We start from the raw sequence: 17,178 nt of genomic DNA, 5'->3' as shown, positions 1-17,178 counted from the left end.
TATAATCTAGAATGCTAGAATGCTTCTTCTCAATAAATACACTATGGCAATCAGAGCTCAGGACTCTTGACTGGCTTGGTCTTGAGTCCCCTGGCCTCATGCTTTCCTATACTCTTGTGTGAATTTTCTTAATTCCGCTGTGCCACTCACAATCAGATTCGTTCGTGTGGATGAGATCTCCACAGGGAGAGGTGTTTTGAAGCCTCCTTCAGGATAAAGCCATAGAAAATGAAAACTCCATTATCATCACGTGAAAATTAACAAACAGAAACCTCATTTAAAATGGAGTTGGGAGGCTGGACTCCACCAAACATTTGCTGTGAGAAGTATCCTAGGGTAGAAGAAACAGTTTTCCTTTAGTTGGTATTATTCCTTTTGTGCAGCTACTTGGAAAACAGTCTCACAGTTCCCCAAACAGTAAACATATTTACCATATGACCCAGCAATTTCACTCCAGGTTTATATCCAAAAGAAACAAAGGCATATGTCCACACAAAAACTTGCACACAAATGTTTACAGCAGCATTATTTATAATAGCCAAAAGTGGAAACAACTCAAATATCCATCAACTGATGAAGGGAAAAATAAAATGTGCTACATTCATAGAACAGAATAGTATCCAGGTATAAAAAGGAATGAAATACAGAAACATGCTGCAACATGGATGAAAACTGAAAGCATTATGCTAAGTGAAAGAAGCCAGTTACGAAGACTGTATATTATATGATTGAACTTATGTCTAGAATGGGTAAATCTACTGAGACAGAAAGTAAATTAGTGGTTGCTCAGACATGAGAAGAATGGAAGTTGAATTGATAGTTATAAATATGATTAAGAAAAAGATAACCAACCTAAAACAGAAAAAAATAATACCAGTAAATAATTTATAAAATAAGAAATAAAAATATTTTTATTCACCCTTAGGTTGGACAAAGAGTAAAAAATTGATGAGGTGGTTAGAAAATAGGCACTCTGATAGAATTAGCCCTTTTTTCCTCCACATATAAAATGAGGGTAATATTTATGTCCATCGATGGCTTTCAGAATATTAAGATAATGCAATTATGTTTGAAATAGTCTCCTATTCAAAAAAATGTGTATACACTTAAAAACTAGCTATTATTTTTCAGTTGAGTTTTTGGAGGAAAATGGATAGCAGCCAGTAAAGTGTACTCACGAACATTTTTGGACAACAATCTGGAATAATCTATCCAATTAAAAATTTTCCTTCTCTTTGACTCAATAATTACAATTCTAATAATTCCTTCACTAGAAAAATTATATGAAAACATCTGAATTGACAAAAAGCCTGCACAGAAATCTCTACCAAAAATTCCTGGTCTTCTATTCCTTCCTATTTCACCAGCTTCCACCTCAGAGACACAACCCCTCCCTCAATATGAGCTCTACCCTCCCAGCAGCCCTCTCACCTTTCACCGTGGAGGTGTCACCAAACTTCCACCACCAATTTTGGCTGAAGATCTTTTCCTTCAACTAAATTTTTTTACTCTGTGCCCACAGTGAGGCACGCTACATTCCTCTATCACCTAGGCTTCTCCAAACCGTTCTCCAGAAGCACTCCCAGAAGTCGCTCCACCTGCTCCCAACTCCCTAAAAGGAAGACTCCTTTTCCCGTACGGATACGCTCACCTTTTTCAACATGGCTGCGCCCGTTGTAATGTTGTGTAGCTTCGTACGTATCAGCGGCAAGGCGGAGGCTGACATATGTGGGATTGGTGAGCCTTACTGGGATGAGACCAGGATCCGGTGGAGATGGGCTAGAGCATGTGCATTGCCTTTTGCGATGGTAGTGATTGGCGTAATGCAGACAAGTTTTGTGGAGCAGGAAAAGTGGTTGTACGGCTGGACTTCCAAGATGGCGGGTCCCACATAAATCAGCTAACAGGGCGCCGCCATACTCTGTCGTAGTGTCTTTGTCTAAAAGACGCCAAAGCTAAACGGACTCTTAGTCGGTGGAAGGACGCCCCGGGGTAGTGGTTGGCAGCCTGCAGACTCGGGTGCTACAGAGGATAGCAGAGGTAGACTATACAGAGGTGGATATACAGAGGCCGCGAAGTGGAACAGCCGGGTTTGTGAATCTGAAGAAAGTGATGGACTGTGCCTCTTTCTACCCACCTAGCTGGTATGCAAAATATCTATTAAGGGGTCTCAATTTCACGTTCTAGGAGCAGAATCAGACTGAGCTTTGTGGAGGTATGAACTTTGAAGTAGGGGAGGGATACGGGGAGTCTGTGGGAGGAGCAAGCCCTTGTAGGGCAATGGATGCATTCTGTTATTGAGGGAGCAGGATGGTCAGGAAATGGGGCAGCCCTGGGGATGGTCAGGGTATTGGAGTAGCATGGTGAAAGATTGGGGTGGCTTGGGGTTAGCATTTATGGGAGAGGTCAGTGACTGGGCAGTCTTGGAGGCAAATCAGTGTTTGGCATGATTTAAGGTGTGCGTCAGTGATTGGGATGCACTGAGGGGCTAGGTCAGTGATTGGGGCATCTTTCTGGGGAAGGTTGTTGATTGGGGGTGAATGACAGAAGGTCAGTGATTGGGTGTTTCTTGAAGGAAGTCAGGAATTGGGCTGTCTTCGAGGGTGCGTCAGGGCCTGAAAAGGTCTTATGGAGGAAGATCAGTTCTTAGGACAGCCTTAGAGGGATGTCAGCAACTGGGAGCATCCCTGGAGGAAGGTCAGTGACTGAGGAATCCTTAGAACACATGTCAGTGATTGGGACGTCTTTGGGAAGGTTCACTAATGGGAGTGTCCATGAGGGGAGGTCAGTGATTGAGATATACTTGGTCAGCAGTTCAGTGTTTTTGATGTCCTTGGCTTAGGTGAGTGTTTGCGATGTACTTAATGGAGGGGGTCGGTGATTGGGGTATCCTTCTGGGTGGCCAGTGACTGGGGTGGCCTTTGTGGGGAGGTTAGTGCTTGGGACAGCTTTGTTTTTTGTCTCTGAGGGTCTCCAATGGTCACTGAGAGTCATAGGGATCTGGGTGTTTGGGTCTGGATAGACCAATGATAATCTGTTAGAAGTCATAAACTATGAAGTAGCCATATGGCCCATATTTTGGGTATGATGTAGTTAAGCATTGATACCTGAGAGATTTATGGGAGTTGGAGCTTGAGCGGCCTCTGCATTTTAGAGGGCTTTGGGGTTTTAAAGCCCATTGACTTCTCCTAGACTACAATAATGCCTTCTTCAAAACTTGCTTTCCAACATCCTCTGTCCTCTAAATCACCTCCTCCTCTCACTGTCTCCACAATGCTTTGTGATGATCAAGATCTAAATAAAATCTAAGGCAAAATGCTTATGAAAGATGTGGTATCTGGCCCTCTAGTTTTCAAATTTACTGCATATTTCTCTGGGATCCTCCCTTTTTGGTCCTTCTGATGTGTGAGAGGACATTCCTACCTCCAAAATCTTGATAGCCAGAAATACACTGTTAAAATCTTGATGTTTCCTTTTCCAAACTTTTCTGTGACTCATTTATTACAAAGATGTGATAACACTGCATATATAGCTTATAATGTGCCTTTTTAAAAAACTTATTTGCTGTATTAGGTCTTCGTTGCTGTGCGCGGGCTTTCTCTAGTTGCAGTGTGTGGGCTTCTCATTGTGGTGGCTTCTCTTGTTGCAGAGCATGGGCTCTAGGCATGCAGGCTTCAGTAGTTGTGGCACATGGACTCAATAGTTGTGGCTTGCAGGCTCTACAGCGCAGGCTCAGTAGTTGTGGCACACAGGCTTAGTTGTTCCTCGGCATGTGGAATCTTCCTGGACTCGAACCTGTGTCCCCTGCATTGGCAGGCAGATTCTTAACCACTGCACCACCAGGGAAGCCCTAATTTGCTTTTTTAAAGAAACTTAACCTTTAAAAAAAGAAAGTTAACCTTATATGATAAAATTGTTCCAGATTACTGACTTTTGGTGCAAAGTCTTATTGATAGCTGCACAGTATTCTGTAATGTGGATCTCACTTCAGTGTTGATTGAAGTTATATTAAATCTTTTCAATAGTTTGGATAGACATGACTAAAATATTCGTATAGGTCTGGACATTGCTCGTTAAGTTTATTCCTAGATCTTATCTATGTTTGCTGCCATTGCAAATAGCTTCTCTTTCCCTTGAACTTTTAATTATTTTTATTTTATAGGTATAAAAGTAGACAATTAAAAAAACATTTTCTCTTTCATTTCCTTACTGAACTCTTATTATTACTAATGTGTTTAAATTGATTCTTATAGGTTTTCCAGGTAAGCAGTCAGAACACCTGCAGTTAAGTTTAACTCAGAGAAAAGAATATGGACTTTGGATTTGTGCAGACCTAGGTTTTTAATCCATATTCTGCCACTTACTATGTGAATTTGGGCATTTCTCAACCTGTGAATCTTTTCCCATTTGTTTAAAAAAAAATCAGTACTAACTACTCATATAGTTAGAGTACCTAGCACATAGTAAGTACCCAAGACACAGTTTAGCGAGCAGTATTCCAGTATATATATACCGTTTCTCTGGATGTTGGGCTTCTCGAGACTTCTCTTTTTTAAAAAATTTCTTTATACAGTGGTCCTTCTCTAAATGTATATTTAGTTTCAAATACAGTTTTAGCACAATTACATAATTTAATGAAGATAGCTTTGTTGGTGGTGTTTATTATAAAATAGCTGTATGCTTGTTGTAAAATAAACCATCGAATATGTTACTTTTTTCTTTATCATGTTAACCTACCACCTGAAGAAAACATAATTAAATTTTAGATTTTGATATATGTATGTATATCTAAAATACATACACACATACAAATAAGGACTCACACAACTCAGAAAAATATTATGCTCCCAGGTATAATTTATTACAGCAGTGAATTTCTGTAATCCCCCAGATCCTGGCTTCCTGGGATGAAATAGTTTCAATAAAAGAAGGAACTGAAGGTACCAAGATCAACATCACATCGTTCACCAGAGACTTTGTACTGGAGCTTCAGGAAAGAGGCCGGAAACAACAATAGAGCAGATATTAGAGTTGCTGGCTGTTCCTAAGGGCTCCAGGAAATGTCCAAGTCCCAAGTGAGTTGTTTTTTTTGCATATTTATTTTCCATTTGGCTTCCCAGTGGATTTTAGGAGGTTAAATAATACATATGTGAAAAGAATATGTTTATTCAATATTTATGAAGAATACACTCCACCAGATCAGCATGAAAAGGTAAATGTCATAATTCAAGAAAAAGTACTGAGACAAAAGGTCAACTTCACAGTAAGGTTGCAATAAGAATATGTAAGTCATAAGTTTATACAAATTGTTTAAAGTTAGAGTATAGATTATAGCCAGTGAGGTTCTAAATATTTAATAAAATTGAGCAAAACTTGTCTCTAGTATCCCCTGTTCCAGTTATCCATTGCTGCCTAACAAGCCACCCCAAAATCTAGTGGTAAACATTTATTCTGATCATCCTCATGGATTCAGTGGGTCAGGAAGTGAGACAAGACCCTATGATGATGGCTTGTATGTTTTTGGATTCCAAAGACCATCCTCAGGTTCAGTAATTTGCTAGGAGAACTCAACAGTACTCAGCAATGCAGTTCTACTCACAGTTATGGTTTATTACAACAAAAGGATACAGATTAAAATCAGAGAAAGGTGCACAAGGTCAGGTCCAGGAGACACAGAGCAGAAACTTCCAGTTGTTCCCTCTCAATGGAGTCATGTGGACATTGTTTCATTTTCCCAGCAATGATTTGTAACAACACACATGGGGTATTGCTAATTAGTGTCTAGGCTTTTTATATGGGGTTGGTCACATTGGCAAGACCAACCACATGAATGGCTAACCTTAGTGTCCAGCCCTTTCAGAAGTAAAGTTGCTACAGTCTGTCCCAAGGCCTCCACCATAAATCACATTGATAGCATTGATTATCTGGTGTGGCCCAACGCTCCCAGGTAAACAAAGATATTTCAAAGGCTTAGAGGTTACTTCCCATAAACAGGTGAGAGCTAGACCTTTCTACGGCATGTGCAGGATGTGGACAACCCAGACTTTTTGTGCTAATCCTTTACTGCACAGCTTGTTTTCCACACCATGATGTCTGGAACTTCAGCTGGGAAGACCCAAAAAGTTGGAGACTGGAATTGTCTGGAGGCTTCTTCATTCGCATATCTGTTCTCCAGGATCACATGACTCAAAAGCTAGGCTTCGCTGAGGCTTTTGACCAGAGCACTTATGTACGGCCTCCCCATGTGGCTTGGACTTCTCACAGCATGATGCTGGATCCTCCAAGAACCAGACTGAAGCAACATGGCCTTTTCTGCCCTACCCTTGGAAGTTATGCATTGTCACTGTGCTGTAGTTTATTGGTTACTAGCAAGTCACTAATACCAGCTAGATTAAGGGGAGGAGAATAGGCTCCACCTCTCGATGCGGGAGTGGCAGAAGCTTTGCAGAAGGTTTTTTGAAATGCAAGATAAACTATTGTGGCCAACTTTGGGAAATATAATTTACCATGTGGCCATAATGAAAAAAATTTGGTTATCTGTTTTGCATTAAGGAGAAAGCTTTTCTGGGAAAGTGAAATAGTTCATGTTACTTAAGCAGGAAGAAGTTTCTTTGCTGGATTATTACTGCGATCATAGAGTGCTCAGTGCCCTGAACAGCAAGTTACTGATAAAGTGTAAGTTTCCTTCGGTTATTTCTCAGCAGTCTTCCAGTAAGCCAGTGGTGTCCTGCCAAAGTCAAACTCAGTGATCAGAGTGCTTCAGGGTTTCAAAACAGTGTAGCCCAAATCCACAGCCTCCTGGTGGTCCAGGGGTGAGACCTAGATTATTAAGAAGAATGGATGGATTCTGTGACTGTCAAATGGTCTTCCACAAACAGTACTCAAAATTCAGTTTTTAAATTTAAAATCAGTGGTTCTCATCTGGGGATGATTTTCTACCCCCAGGACACATTTGAGAATATCTGGAGACGTTTTTGATTGTCATGACTGGGGAGGGATGTTAATGGTATCTAGTGGGTAGAGGCCAGGGACACTGCTAAACATCCTACAAATGCACAACAAAGCCTCCACAGCAAAGGATTATCCAGCCCCAAATGTCAGTAGTGCCAAGGTTAAGAAATCCCAGTTTATTTTAACAAACACTTCCAAGTTACCTTTACTAGTGAAGTCTTAGAATAGTCCCTTTATGGTCTCTTCACACCCAAAAATGCAATGTAAACTCAGTTCATACTTAATACTAATCTCTCTTTTATTTAAAAAAAGTCCAGTCATATTAGTGAAGCTTAAAATAGTCTCAGTGTCAAAGTTTCAGATAGTCCAGAAGTTTATAGAGCTAAACCCTTATGTCCCCCATCAGTTCTTTTTCTCTACCCCCAAGATAAATAATCCAAACACTTTTATGTGTATTCTTCTGACTTCCCTGGGTCAGTGTTTACATATGTAAATGTGAATTTGTACAAATTTGAGTGTCCCTGGCTCACCCTCAAGCTCGATGATTCTCAAGAAGAACTCACAAGACTCAAGAAAGCTGTTATACTCACAGTTATGGATTATTAAAGTGAAAAGATACAGATTAAAATCAGCAAAGGCAAAAGATACACAGAGTCCAGGAGAAACCGGGTAGGGCTTCCAGTTTTCCTAGCCCAGTGGAATAGTATGAACAGCATGTAATTCTCCCAGCAATGATGTGTGACAGCAGGTACAAAGTGTTACCAACCAGGGAAGCTCACCTGCACTCTGGTTTCCAGCGATTTTATTGAGGGTCAGTCAACATAGTCATTTGGCATACATGAATGACCTTAGCTACTCAATATCCAGCCCTCAGACGTCAAACTGATATATGTAAGCAGCACTGTTTACAATATCTAAGACATGGAAGCAAGCTAAATGTCCATCGACAGATGAATGGATAAAGAAGATATGGGGTGTGTATATATATATATATATATATATATATATATATACACAATGGAATATTACTCAATCATAAAAAATAACAAAATAATGCCATTTGCAGCAACATGGATGGACCTAGAGATTATCATAATAATTGAAGTAAGTCAGGCAAAGATAAATATCATATGATATTGCTTATATGTAGAATTTGAAAAAATGATACAAATGAACTTATTTACAAAACAGAAAAGGACTCACACACATAAAAAACAAACTTAGGGTTACCAAAGGGGAGAGCGGCAGCAGGGATAAATTAGGAGTTTGAGATTAAAATATACACACTATTATATATAAAATAGATAACCACCAAGGACCTGCTATATAGCACAGGGAACTATATTCAATATCTTGTAGTAACCTATAATGGAAAAGAATCTAGAAAAGAATATAGTGAATCACTTTGCTGTATACCTGAAACTAACACAACATTGTAAATCAGCTATATATCAATTAAAAACAAACAAACCACTGATACAGCATAGCCCAAGGCCTCAGGAATATAAAAACATTCATCAGGCTGGATATTTCAGGGGTTTGAAGGTTATCTCCCAGGAGCAAATCAAGGACAGGCCTTTCTTTGGAATGTGCAGGAGTTGGAAAACCCAGGTCTGCTGAGCTAACCCTTTACTACACAGAACCTAAATATACATATTGTCATAATTAAGGTTACAGTTTATATACTTTCAACACATTATATGCACTTAACCACTTATTTGGAAGTCTCCCCATATCAGCATATAAGTAACAAATAAGTGAAAAATGTTTTCAGTGCTCCACCTGCTCTAATCTAAATTCAGTCACTTAATTTTCCAACTTAGGAGGAAATGTATTTTCAGTGTTTTGAATGCTCATGATTTCATTGTGCTGTCATTCATGTTACTTCTTTCTGGAATGCTATGCCACATCTTCCCTCTGCAATTTGCTGTAAAACATAGACTTGATCTCATAAGAATCCAGATTCTTAGGATCTCATAAGTTCCAGATTCACCTCTGTGAAGTTTAGACTTTACAATTTTTCATTGTAAAAATTGCACATTGGTGCCCACATGGTATGCATTTTTTACTTGCCATGTGTAAATGTGCTCTTGTGCACTGACATTTCTCATTTTGCAAGCTAGTGTGTTCCTTCAGGGTACCGGGTGAGTCTTATTTATAAAGGAATGCTTAATACACTGTCTGACATATAGTTGCATACACATAGGTTGTAAGTGGTTTCTAGATTAAAAGATTTAAGGATGGTCTCTATTCCTCTTTTGTGAATGGATGAACATGTGATTCAGTGAATAACTGGATAGAAGCACAAAGATAGGATATTTTAAATAAAAAGTTGGTTTTCATGCAAAGTATAATGCAAAACTAGTTATACACAAAGCAATCAAATAGCTTACCATAGGAAAACTTATAAGACATTCCTATTTATCTTCATAGTATTAACCAATGATAATCTCTTTAGAATGAATAGGAATGTTCTATTATAGGGCTCACTGTCATTCAAGGATGTGGCTGTGGTTTTCACCTGGGAGGAGTGGCAGCTACTGGACCCCATTCAGAAGAACCTGTATCAAGATGTGATGTTGGAAAATTATATCAACTTAGTATCAGTGGGTAAGGAGAGCGTTCCCTGGGTAAGGTAGGCAATGGATTGCCTTTTCTTTCTCAGTGATGAAAGGGGTGAAGCCATACAACTGCCTTAGTTTTTTAGACTTGAGTTTCATACATCATAGATTTTAGTACCTTCTGGCCTCTAACATTATTTTTCTCTCACTTCCAAAGCAAACATTCTTTACTTGGCCAAGATGCGATTTGTTCAGCCCCTTAAATGTAACCTTCCACATTTTACAGAGGCCTTGTATTTGGGTCCATGGGTCCTCTGTAATTCTCTTTGAGTAGGGTATCAAGTTACCAAAGCAAATGCATCCTACCAGTTGGAGCAAGAAACACCATGGATAATAGAAGAAGATATCCAGAGTCAGATTCATCCAGGTGAGTGAAAAACCAGCCCTGTGGGATAAATGGAAGTTAACATCCTAGTTGGCCAGAAAGAGAGGCACCGCTAAAATGTTTGGAGAAATCTTCTTGAAATTTTTAAGCTCTGAATGTGACTCAGAACAGCTGACGTTAACTCCCACATACTTAACATTGACTCCACTTTTTTTTTTTTTCCCTTTTGGCCTCACTGTGCAATTTGCAGACAAGATGTATTAGTTCTCTGACCAGGGATTGAACCCCGGCCCTTGGCAGTGAAGTGCCGTGACTCCACTTTTTAATCTCTCCATGTTAGGTCTCTTTTGCCTGGTTTAAAAAAAATACATTTCCTTGTTTTACATATTCTGATCAGATCCCTCTCTAGTCCATCTTGGAACTTGCTCTCCTACTTAATATTTCTCCTTGGTATCCCTCAGTTTATCTGCCTTCTCTTTGTCTCCATCTCCCTAATCCATGGTTAAACTCTCTTTCTTATAAATACTCAAGCATTCATAAATTCTCCCTTCTTCTCATTTTGTGTGTCTCTCATGCCTCTTGTAGTTTATTCCCCGCCCCCTTTTTTTTCATTTAAAAAAAATCTCCTTTTACTTATAAATGTCACAGACTTTGGGTATATAGCTACAGTCTCCTTTCCTCTTCTCTTTTTGACCTTGGCTGAGATTCTACTCCTTCTATTACATGGTCATTGTGGATTCATTGGTCTGTTTCTAGGAGACACCTGGCAAGTTGATAGTCATAGAGACTGGGACAAAGGAAACCATGGCAACCTGGAAACTATGGAGAGTCACCACAAAGATAATACATTTGGAAAAATACCTTCTCTGGGCTTAAACCTTGATGTCTCTTTAGCACAAAGATCTCATACACTTGACATACTTGGGAAACATTTGAAACCTAATCTAGAGTATATTACTCAGAAGAAAAGCTATGCAAGAAATGAAGTTGAATTTAATCAATATGACAAATTATTTCTTTATACTAAGCATGAGAAAATTCATACTGGACAAAAATACAATGAATATAATGAATACATGAAAGCTTTCAGCCGTAAGTCACACCTTATTAAACACTGGAAGATTCAAACAGCAGAGAAACACTGTAACTGCAGTGACTGTGGGAAAGCCTTTTCCCAGAAGTCAGACCTCATTAAGCATCAGAGAACACACACAGGAGAGAAACCCTATGGATGCAGTAGATGTCAGAAAGCCTTCAGCCGGAAGTCCCATCTCATTTTACACCAGAGAACCCATACAGGAGAGAAACCCTATGAATGTAACAAATGCGGGAAAGCCTTTACTGATAAGTCATGCCTTAATAAACATCAGAGAACTCACACAGGAGAGAAACGATTTGAGTGTCATGTATGTCAGAAAGGCTTCAGTGATAAGTCACAACTAACTTTACATCAAAGAACTCATACGGGAGAGAAACCCTACAGATGTGGTGAATGTCAGAAAAGCTTCAGCAATAAGTCACAGCTCATTATTCATCAGAGATCTCACACAGGAGAGAAGCCCTATGGTTGTGATGAGTGTGGGAAAACATTTCCCCTTAAGTTTAGCCTCATTTTACATCAAAAAACGCATACAGGGGAAAAACCTTATGGATGCAGTGAATGTGGAAAAGCCTTCATCCAGAGATCTGAGCTCATTAGACATCAGAGAACTCACACAGGAGAGAAACCTTATAATTGCAGTGAATGTGGGAAAGGCTTTAGTGTAAAGTCACTTCTTAATACTCACTGGAGAACTCATACAGGAGAAAAGCCCTATGGATGCAATGAATGTGGAAAAACATTCTCCATCAAATTTAGTCTCATCCTACACCAAAGAACTCATACAGGTGAGAAACCCTATGAATGCAGTCAGTGTCAAAAAGCTTTCACCCAAAAGTCACATCTCACTATTCATCAGAGGTCTCACACCGGAGAGAAACCTTACGAGTGCAGTGAATGCCACAAAGCCTTCAGCCGAAAGTCATATCTCCTTATTCATCAGAGAATTCACTCTGGAGAGAAACCTTATGAATGCCATGAATGTGGGAAAACTTTCTCTCACAAGTTTAGCCTCATCATTCATCAGAGAATCCATACAGGAGAGAAACCCTATGGATGCAGTGAATGTGGGAAAACTTTTCCTATCAAGTTTAGCCTTGTTTTACATCAGAAAACACATACAGGAGAGAAACCCCATGAATGCAGCATATGTCAGAAATCTTTTGCCCAGAAGTCACATCTTATTATACATGAAAGAACTCACACAGGTGAGAAACCTTATGGATGCAGTGAGTGCTGGAAAACTTTCTCCCACAAATTCAGCCTTATTTTACATCAGAAAACTCATAGAGAGAAATCATGAAGAAAGTAAATATCCAAAAGTTGTCATTGAAAGGAAATAGCTCATTATACTCCAGAGTTTATGTAGGAGTGAAACCTTAAGACTACAACAGATGTGGACACGTGTTCTTTTCAGATTCATGCTGTATTACTTATCAGAGAATGGTACTACATAGAATGCCAGATAGGAGAAAATACCTTTCTCAATAATTGTCAAGTGAGTGTAGCCCAGAGAGAACAAATAGGAACTTCCATGTGTGTATTAATTGTGGGGATGTCATTGGTATGAAATTCAGCTACTTTGGTATCAGAGAATTGACATTCAGGGGAAAAGTCTCTGCTTTCATGAATATCGTTTTATGAGGGAAGTCATTTTCTGCAATTGTGACATAATAAACAGCATATTAGAGAATATTAAATATGTAAATAAATATGGTAGTCAGAAAACAAAGCAAAAATTATATCAGAAGCATGTGAGAATATGTGTTTTGTACCTACTTTATTATAAAATGATTGTTCATATTTGGGAATTGTGTCTGTTAGCATAACAATTGTGACTCCCTAGTCCATGTGCTTAAATGTCATAAAACTTTACCATGGAACATCTTCACTGAGTCTTTGTATCATTACAATGCTACATAAATTTTAACTGAACTCCATGGTTCATTATTTTAGTAAGAAATATTAATACTGAATATCTCACGACCTCTGCCATGCCCCACTGTATGCTGTTATTAGTAAGTGGGCCTGGAAATTTTTGAGTATCTCTTAAGTCAAACTTTTTTTTCATTGATTCTAAGGTGGAAAAATTTTCCCATGTATTAATTACGCTAAAGGGCTTGACATATTTAAATGAAGAACTCAGTACATAAAAATAGTAGTGCATATACAACCAAAGGTATCTTAGATTGGATGAAATACAGTAGAAGTCATCATCTTTATAATTTTCTTTCTTCTAAACCAGCCAGATATTTAGGGTTTGAAGATGATGAGTATTCACAGGTTTCATACCCCTTTGAATTCTAAACAGTTTGAAAGTCCCTGGTATCAGAAGATAAAATTAAATGTTAGCTTGAGTCCTGGTATTGCTTGATTGGATAATGTGGCTTGTTCCTATGGTCAAATAAAATAGTCTATTTCCCCCATACTGCACAAGATGTACTTGCTTTTGAAAGACCATAAGCTGTACTTTAGAGATGTTTTTATTAATCCCTTTCTAGAATGTAACTGCAAAGTCTCAAATTCTTTTCTTAAATGGGGATTAAGTTCTTAAATTACGATGAGCTTGACTTTAACTTTACAAAAATTGGTTTCCTTTTCAAGCAGAACATTTTACATGCAAATAAAACAGACGTTAAAAACAGTAAGAATAAGCTGTAGACTGGGAGAATATAGCTCAACACAACTGAAAACTATGAAAACTTAGACTGTATAAAGAACTCTTGTGAATCTGTGGATGCAAAAAAATTAAGATCATTAAGACAAAGAGCATTGTTCACCATTCAATTGTTGTTGTTGTTGCTGTTTTAAACACATTTATCTATCTATTTATTTATTTTGGCTGCACCTCGCAGCATGTGGGATCTTAGTTCCCTGACCAGGGATTGAACCTGTGCCCTGTGCACTGGAAGAATGGAGTCCTAACCACTGGACTGCCAGGGAATTCCCACTTACTATTCAGTATGACAAGGGTTAAGTTGTTTGTGGAGATCTCATCAACACGTACAAACCCGAATATGAGTGGCACGGTGGAATTAAGAAAATTCACACGAGTTTAGGAAAGCATGGGGTCAGGGGACTCACGACCAAGCAAGTCAAGAGTCCCAAGCTCTGATTCCCATAGTGTATTTATTGAGAAAAAGCATTCTCGCATTCTGGATTGTAAGTCACGATAATGGATATCGCAAGGCATATGCTTCAATTAGAGAAAAAAGCAGAACATCTTGTTTTTTATGACTACTAGGGGAGATAGTTAATCTTTAACTTGGAGCTGGAGCCGTTGGGCTACGTGACTGCTTTATCTCAATCGGTTTTCCTTGAGACTAGTTCTACTTTCAGAACTACTTGCAGTCACGTAGCCAGTCATGTGCCCTCCGGAGATTACTCCAAGTCATTGTCCTCTGTGTCCTCTGTGGTCCTCTATAGTTGCTGATCTACAGTGCACTCTGAGCAGAATTTAAATGGAAAACAGAGACTTCCCTGTGGCACAGTGGTTAAAACTCCACCTGCCAATACAGGGGACACAGGTTCCTTCCATGGTCTGAGAAGATCTCACATGCTTGTGTAGCAACTAAGCCTGTGCACCACAACTACTGAGCCCTCATGCTGCAACTACTGAAGCCCAAGTGCCTAGAGCCATGCTCTGCAACAAAAGAAGCCACCACAGTGAGAAGCCTGTGCATCGCAATGGAAGAGTAGCCCCCCCCCCAACTAGAGAAAGCCCACATGCAGCAACAATGATCCAATGCAGCCCCCTAAATAAATAAATAAATAAAATTTTAAATAGATAAAGAGAAAACAGAATGAGGCACTCTGTGCTTAGAATGCAAATGAATAGGCAGGCCCCATAGATAGATGTATATCTCAGGAAGAATTTTAATGACACTGGATTCATCTTCCCATACAGAGATAAACCCTAAAAAGATTAACTTGAGACATATTTTCTTTAAGATTAGCAGTAAATCTTTTGCCAAGATGTATGCCTGACTGCATGTATTTCCTAGCCAAAAGTCATACATATAAAAACTGGCTTCTCCCCCTCTCTTCAGAGTGATTTCCTTAGAGTTAATATCACACAAAAACTGGGTTCAGCTCTTGGTGGATGTCAAGCCAATAGGCACAACCAAGCCAAAGACTGGGAGAAGGAAGAAGGATTTATTACTTGCAGCAAATAAGACCACCAGGGATCTTTCCCAAAGCAGTGTCTCCCTGGAACAGCAAAATTGGGGAAGTTTTAAGCTAGAGTACATGCATATTCATGAAGGGGCTTGAGCAGAGAATTCAGCATAAAATTGGGGCAAAAGTTGACAGTGTCAAAGTCAGGAGGGTCAAGATCATTGTTCTGTCCTCCACCTATGTGGGGGCCTTAGTTTCTGAGGAACTCAAAGATATATTATTATGTATATCCCTTGAGGAGGATCTAGAACTCTGCTTTATCACTGCACTGTTGTTTGACTGCCTTTTCTCTGTTCCTGCATTCCTTTGTTCCCATAAGATCATGATTATTGAGACCTGTACAAGGGCAAGAATTATGGTCAAGCTTAGATGACAAAATGGCTTAAGCCAAAATGGGTTCTCTCATGTCAAGAAAGCCATGCCTGGTTCTCTTTCTCTGAGAACTCCCTAACCTATATGCTTACACTAACTGAGTGGCTGTCTCCCAGGCTACGGTCCTCAGAAAAAACCTCAGTAAAACTTAAAACTCACGACTCTTACGTTGTGTCTTTCTTTAAGTCAACAAATCAATAAGAAAATGACAACAGAGTAAACATCAGTAGGCAAATAGCCATAGAAGAAGTGAATCTGAATAGCTAATTAACATGAAAAGACACTAAACTTCAATTGAATGCAGGTCAATTTGTGGATGGCCAGTTCTCAGATTTTATTCCTTTTATCTCTAAAAAAAATTATAGCAATTCCTACTGGATAGGATAGTTTTAATAGCTTTGGGGGATATATCTGTAAAGTTATAGCTGACAGATTTATATTGTCTTAAAAGTTTGTAATGAACACTTGATTTGTCTCTGCCACAGTGAGACAGGAAGGAAAGGGGTAGGGCACAACCATTAAAAAAATGACACAGTTATTAAGGATATGACATAAACTAGTTAGAACCTTCTAGGCCCAAACTTTCACTTCCTGTAGACCTTGAGCCTCATTATACACTCACTGTAATATATTAACATGCTAAATGACGCACCCACCAGTGCCAAGACACTTGCAAAAATGACCATAAAAGACCAAAAGTGGGCAGTGGCCCAATTCCTGAAAATTCCTGCCCTTTTCCCCAAATAGTTAGGATAATCCTCCCACTTGGCATACAAACTTGTGTTCAACAACAATTTCTTCATAAAACATTGGCACAGAATTGCTGATGCTATGATAGCATCATAGTGGCTTCTGTATCCACTTATTTCATAGACCACAATTTCAAATTTCAACACTTGGTGTTTTCTGAACTGGCTTGAAACAAGACAAACTAGACAAAGAATTCGTACTTTGTTGGTTTCTTTGTTTTGTTTCTGCTGCTCCATATGGCATGTGGGATCTTAGGTCCCCAACCAGGGATGAACCCAAGCCCCCTGCATTGGAGGCGTGGAGTCTTAAACTGGATCCCCAGGGAAGTCCCTGAATTCATGCTTTGACCCTCACTCACCTTCTAAGTCTAACCTCACAGGCTGAGATGCAGGGACTTGTCTTGTGCCCTTCTGTTATCCAAGCTTAGTGGTCTAGCTTCCTTTTCACTTTCTGGGAGAGGGCCTGTTCTCCGCTGTATGGACACCTGAAGTTCCTCTGTCATAGCCGCGCTCATTGTGCCGTTTCTTTCTTGACCGCTGAGGTTGTCGTCGCCCGCACCATGCTTGCCTGTGCAAGCTGGAGCCTCTGAAAAATCTATGCAACTTGTGCTGTGTTGTTTGCAACTCTTCCAGCCTCGCCACACAGGGCTTGAAGTTTTAGGTGAGAGAACAGTTCAGGGACTTTTTACTGGTTTCAAGCCATACAGGTTAGTGGCACAGAAACAGCCGTCTCTGTTATGCATGATAAATATTCAACGGTGGTTGCCCCCACGGAGCGAGGCGCAGAGGGCGCGGACCTATTACCCGCTAAGGAGAAGCCAGAAGTCCAATTGTTCGTGCTGTGTAGAAAAGGCTTGGTCTCTCGTCGGCCACCGTACTCTGCTG

At 39.5% G+C, this 17,178-nt stretch overlaps 1 protein-coding gene across 1 annotated transcript; it reads left to right on the top strand.

Annotated features, from left to right (window-relative positions):
- The first annotated feature begins 9,795 nt into the window (after positions 1-9,795).
- Positions 9,796-12,871, top strand: LOC130838430 (zinc finger protein OZF-like). The gene is made up of 2 exons (XM_057711511.1): positions 9,796-9,939; positions 10,654-12,871. Exon 2 carries the CDS (start codon positions 10,719-10,721, stop codon positions 12,297-12,299), a length of 1,581 nt encoding a protein of 526 aa, XP_057567494.1. The 5' UTR covers positions 9,796-9,939; positions 10,654-10,718; the 3' UTR covers positions 12,300-12,871.
- The last annotated feature ends 4,307 nt before the right edge of the window (positions 12,872-17,178 follow it).

Source organism: Hippopotamus amphibius, chromosome 16 (genome assembly GCF_030028045.1).
Source record: "Hippopotamus amphibius kiboko isolate mHipAmp2 chromosome 16, mHipAmp2.hap2, whole genome shotgun sequence".
NCBI lineage: Eukaryota > Metazoa > Chordata > Mammalia > Artiodactyla > Hippopotamidae > Hippopotamus > Hippopotamus amphibius.
Note: the sequence above shows the minus strand (reverse complement) of the source record. Positions and strands in the feature narration are given on the sequence as shown.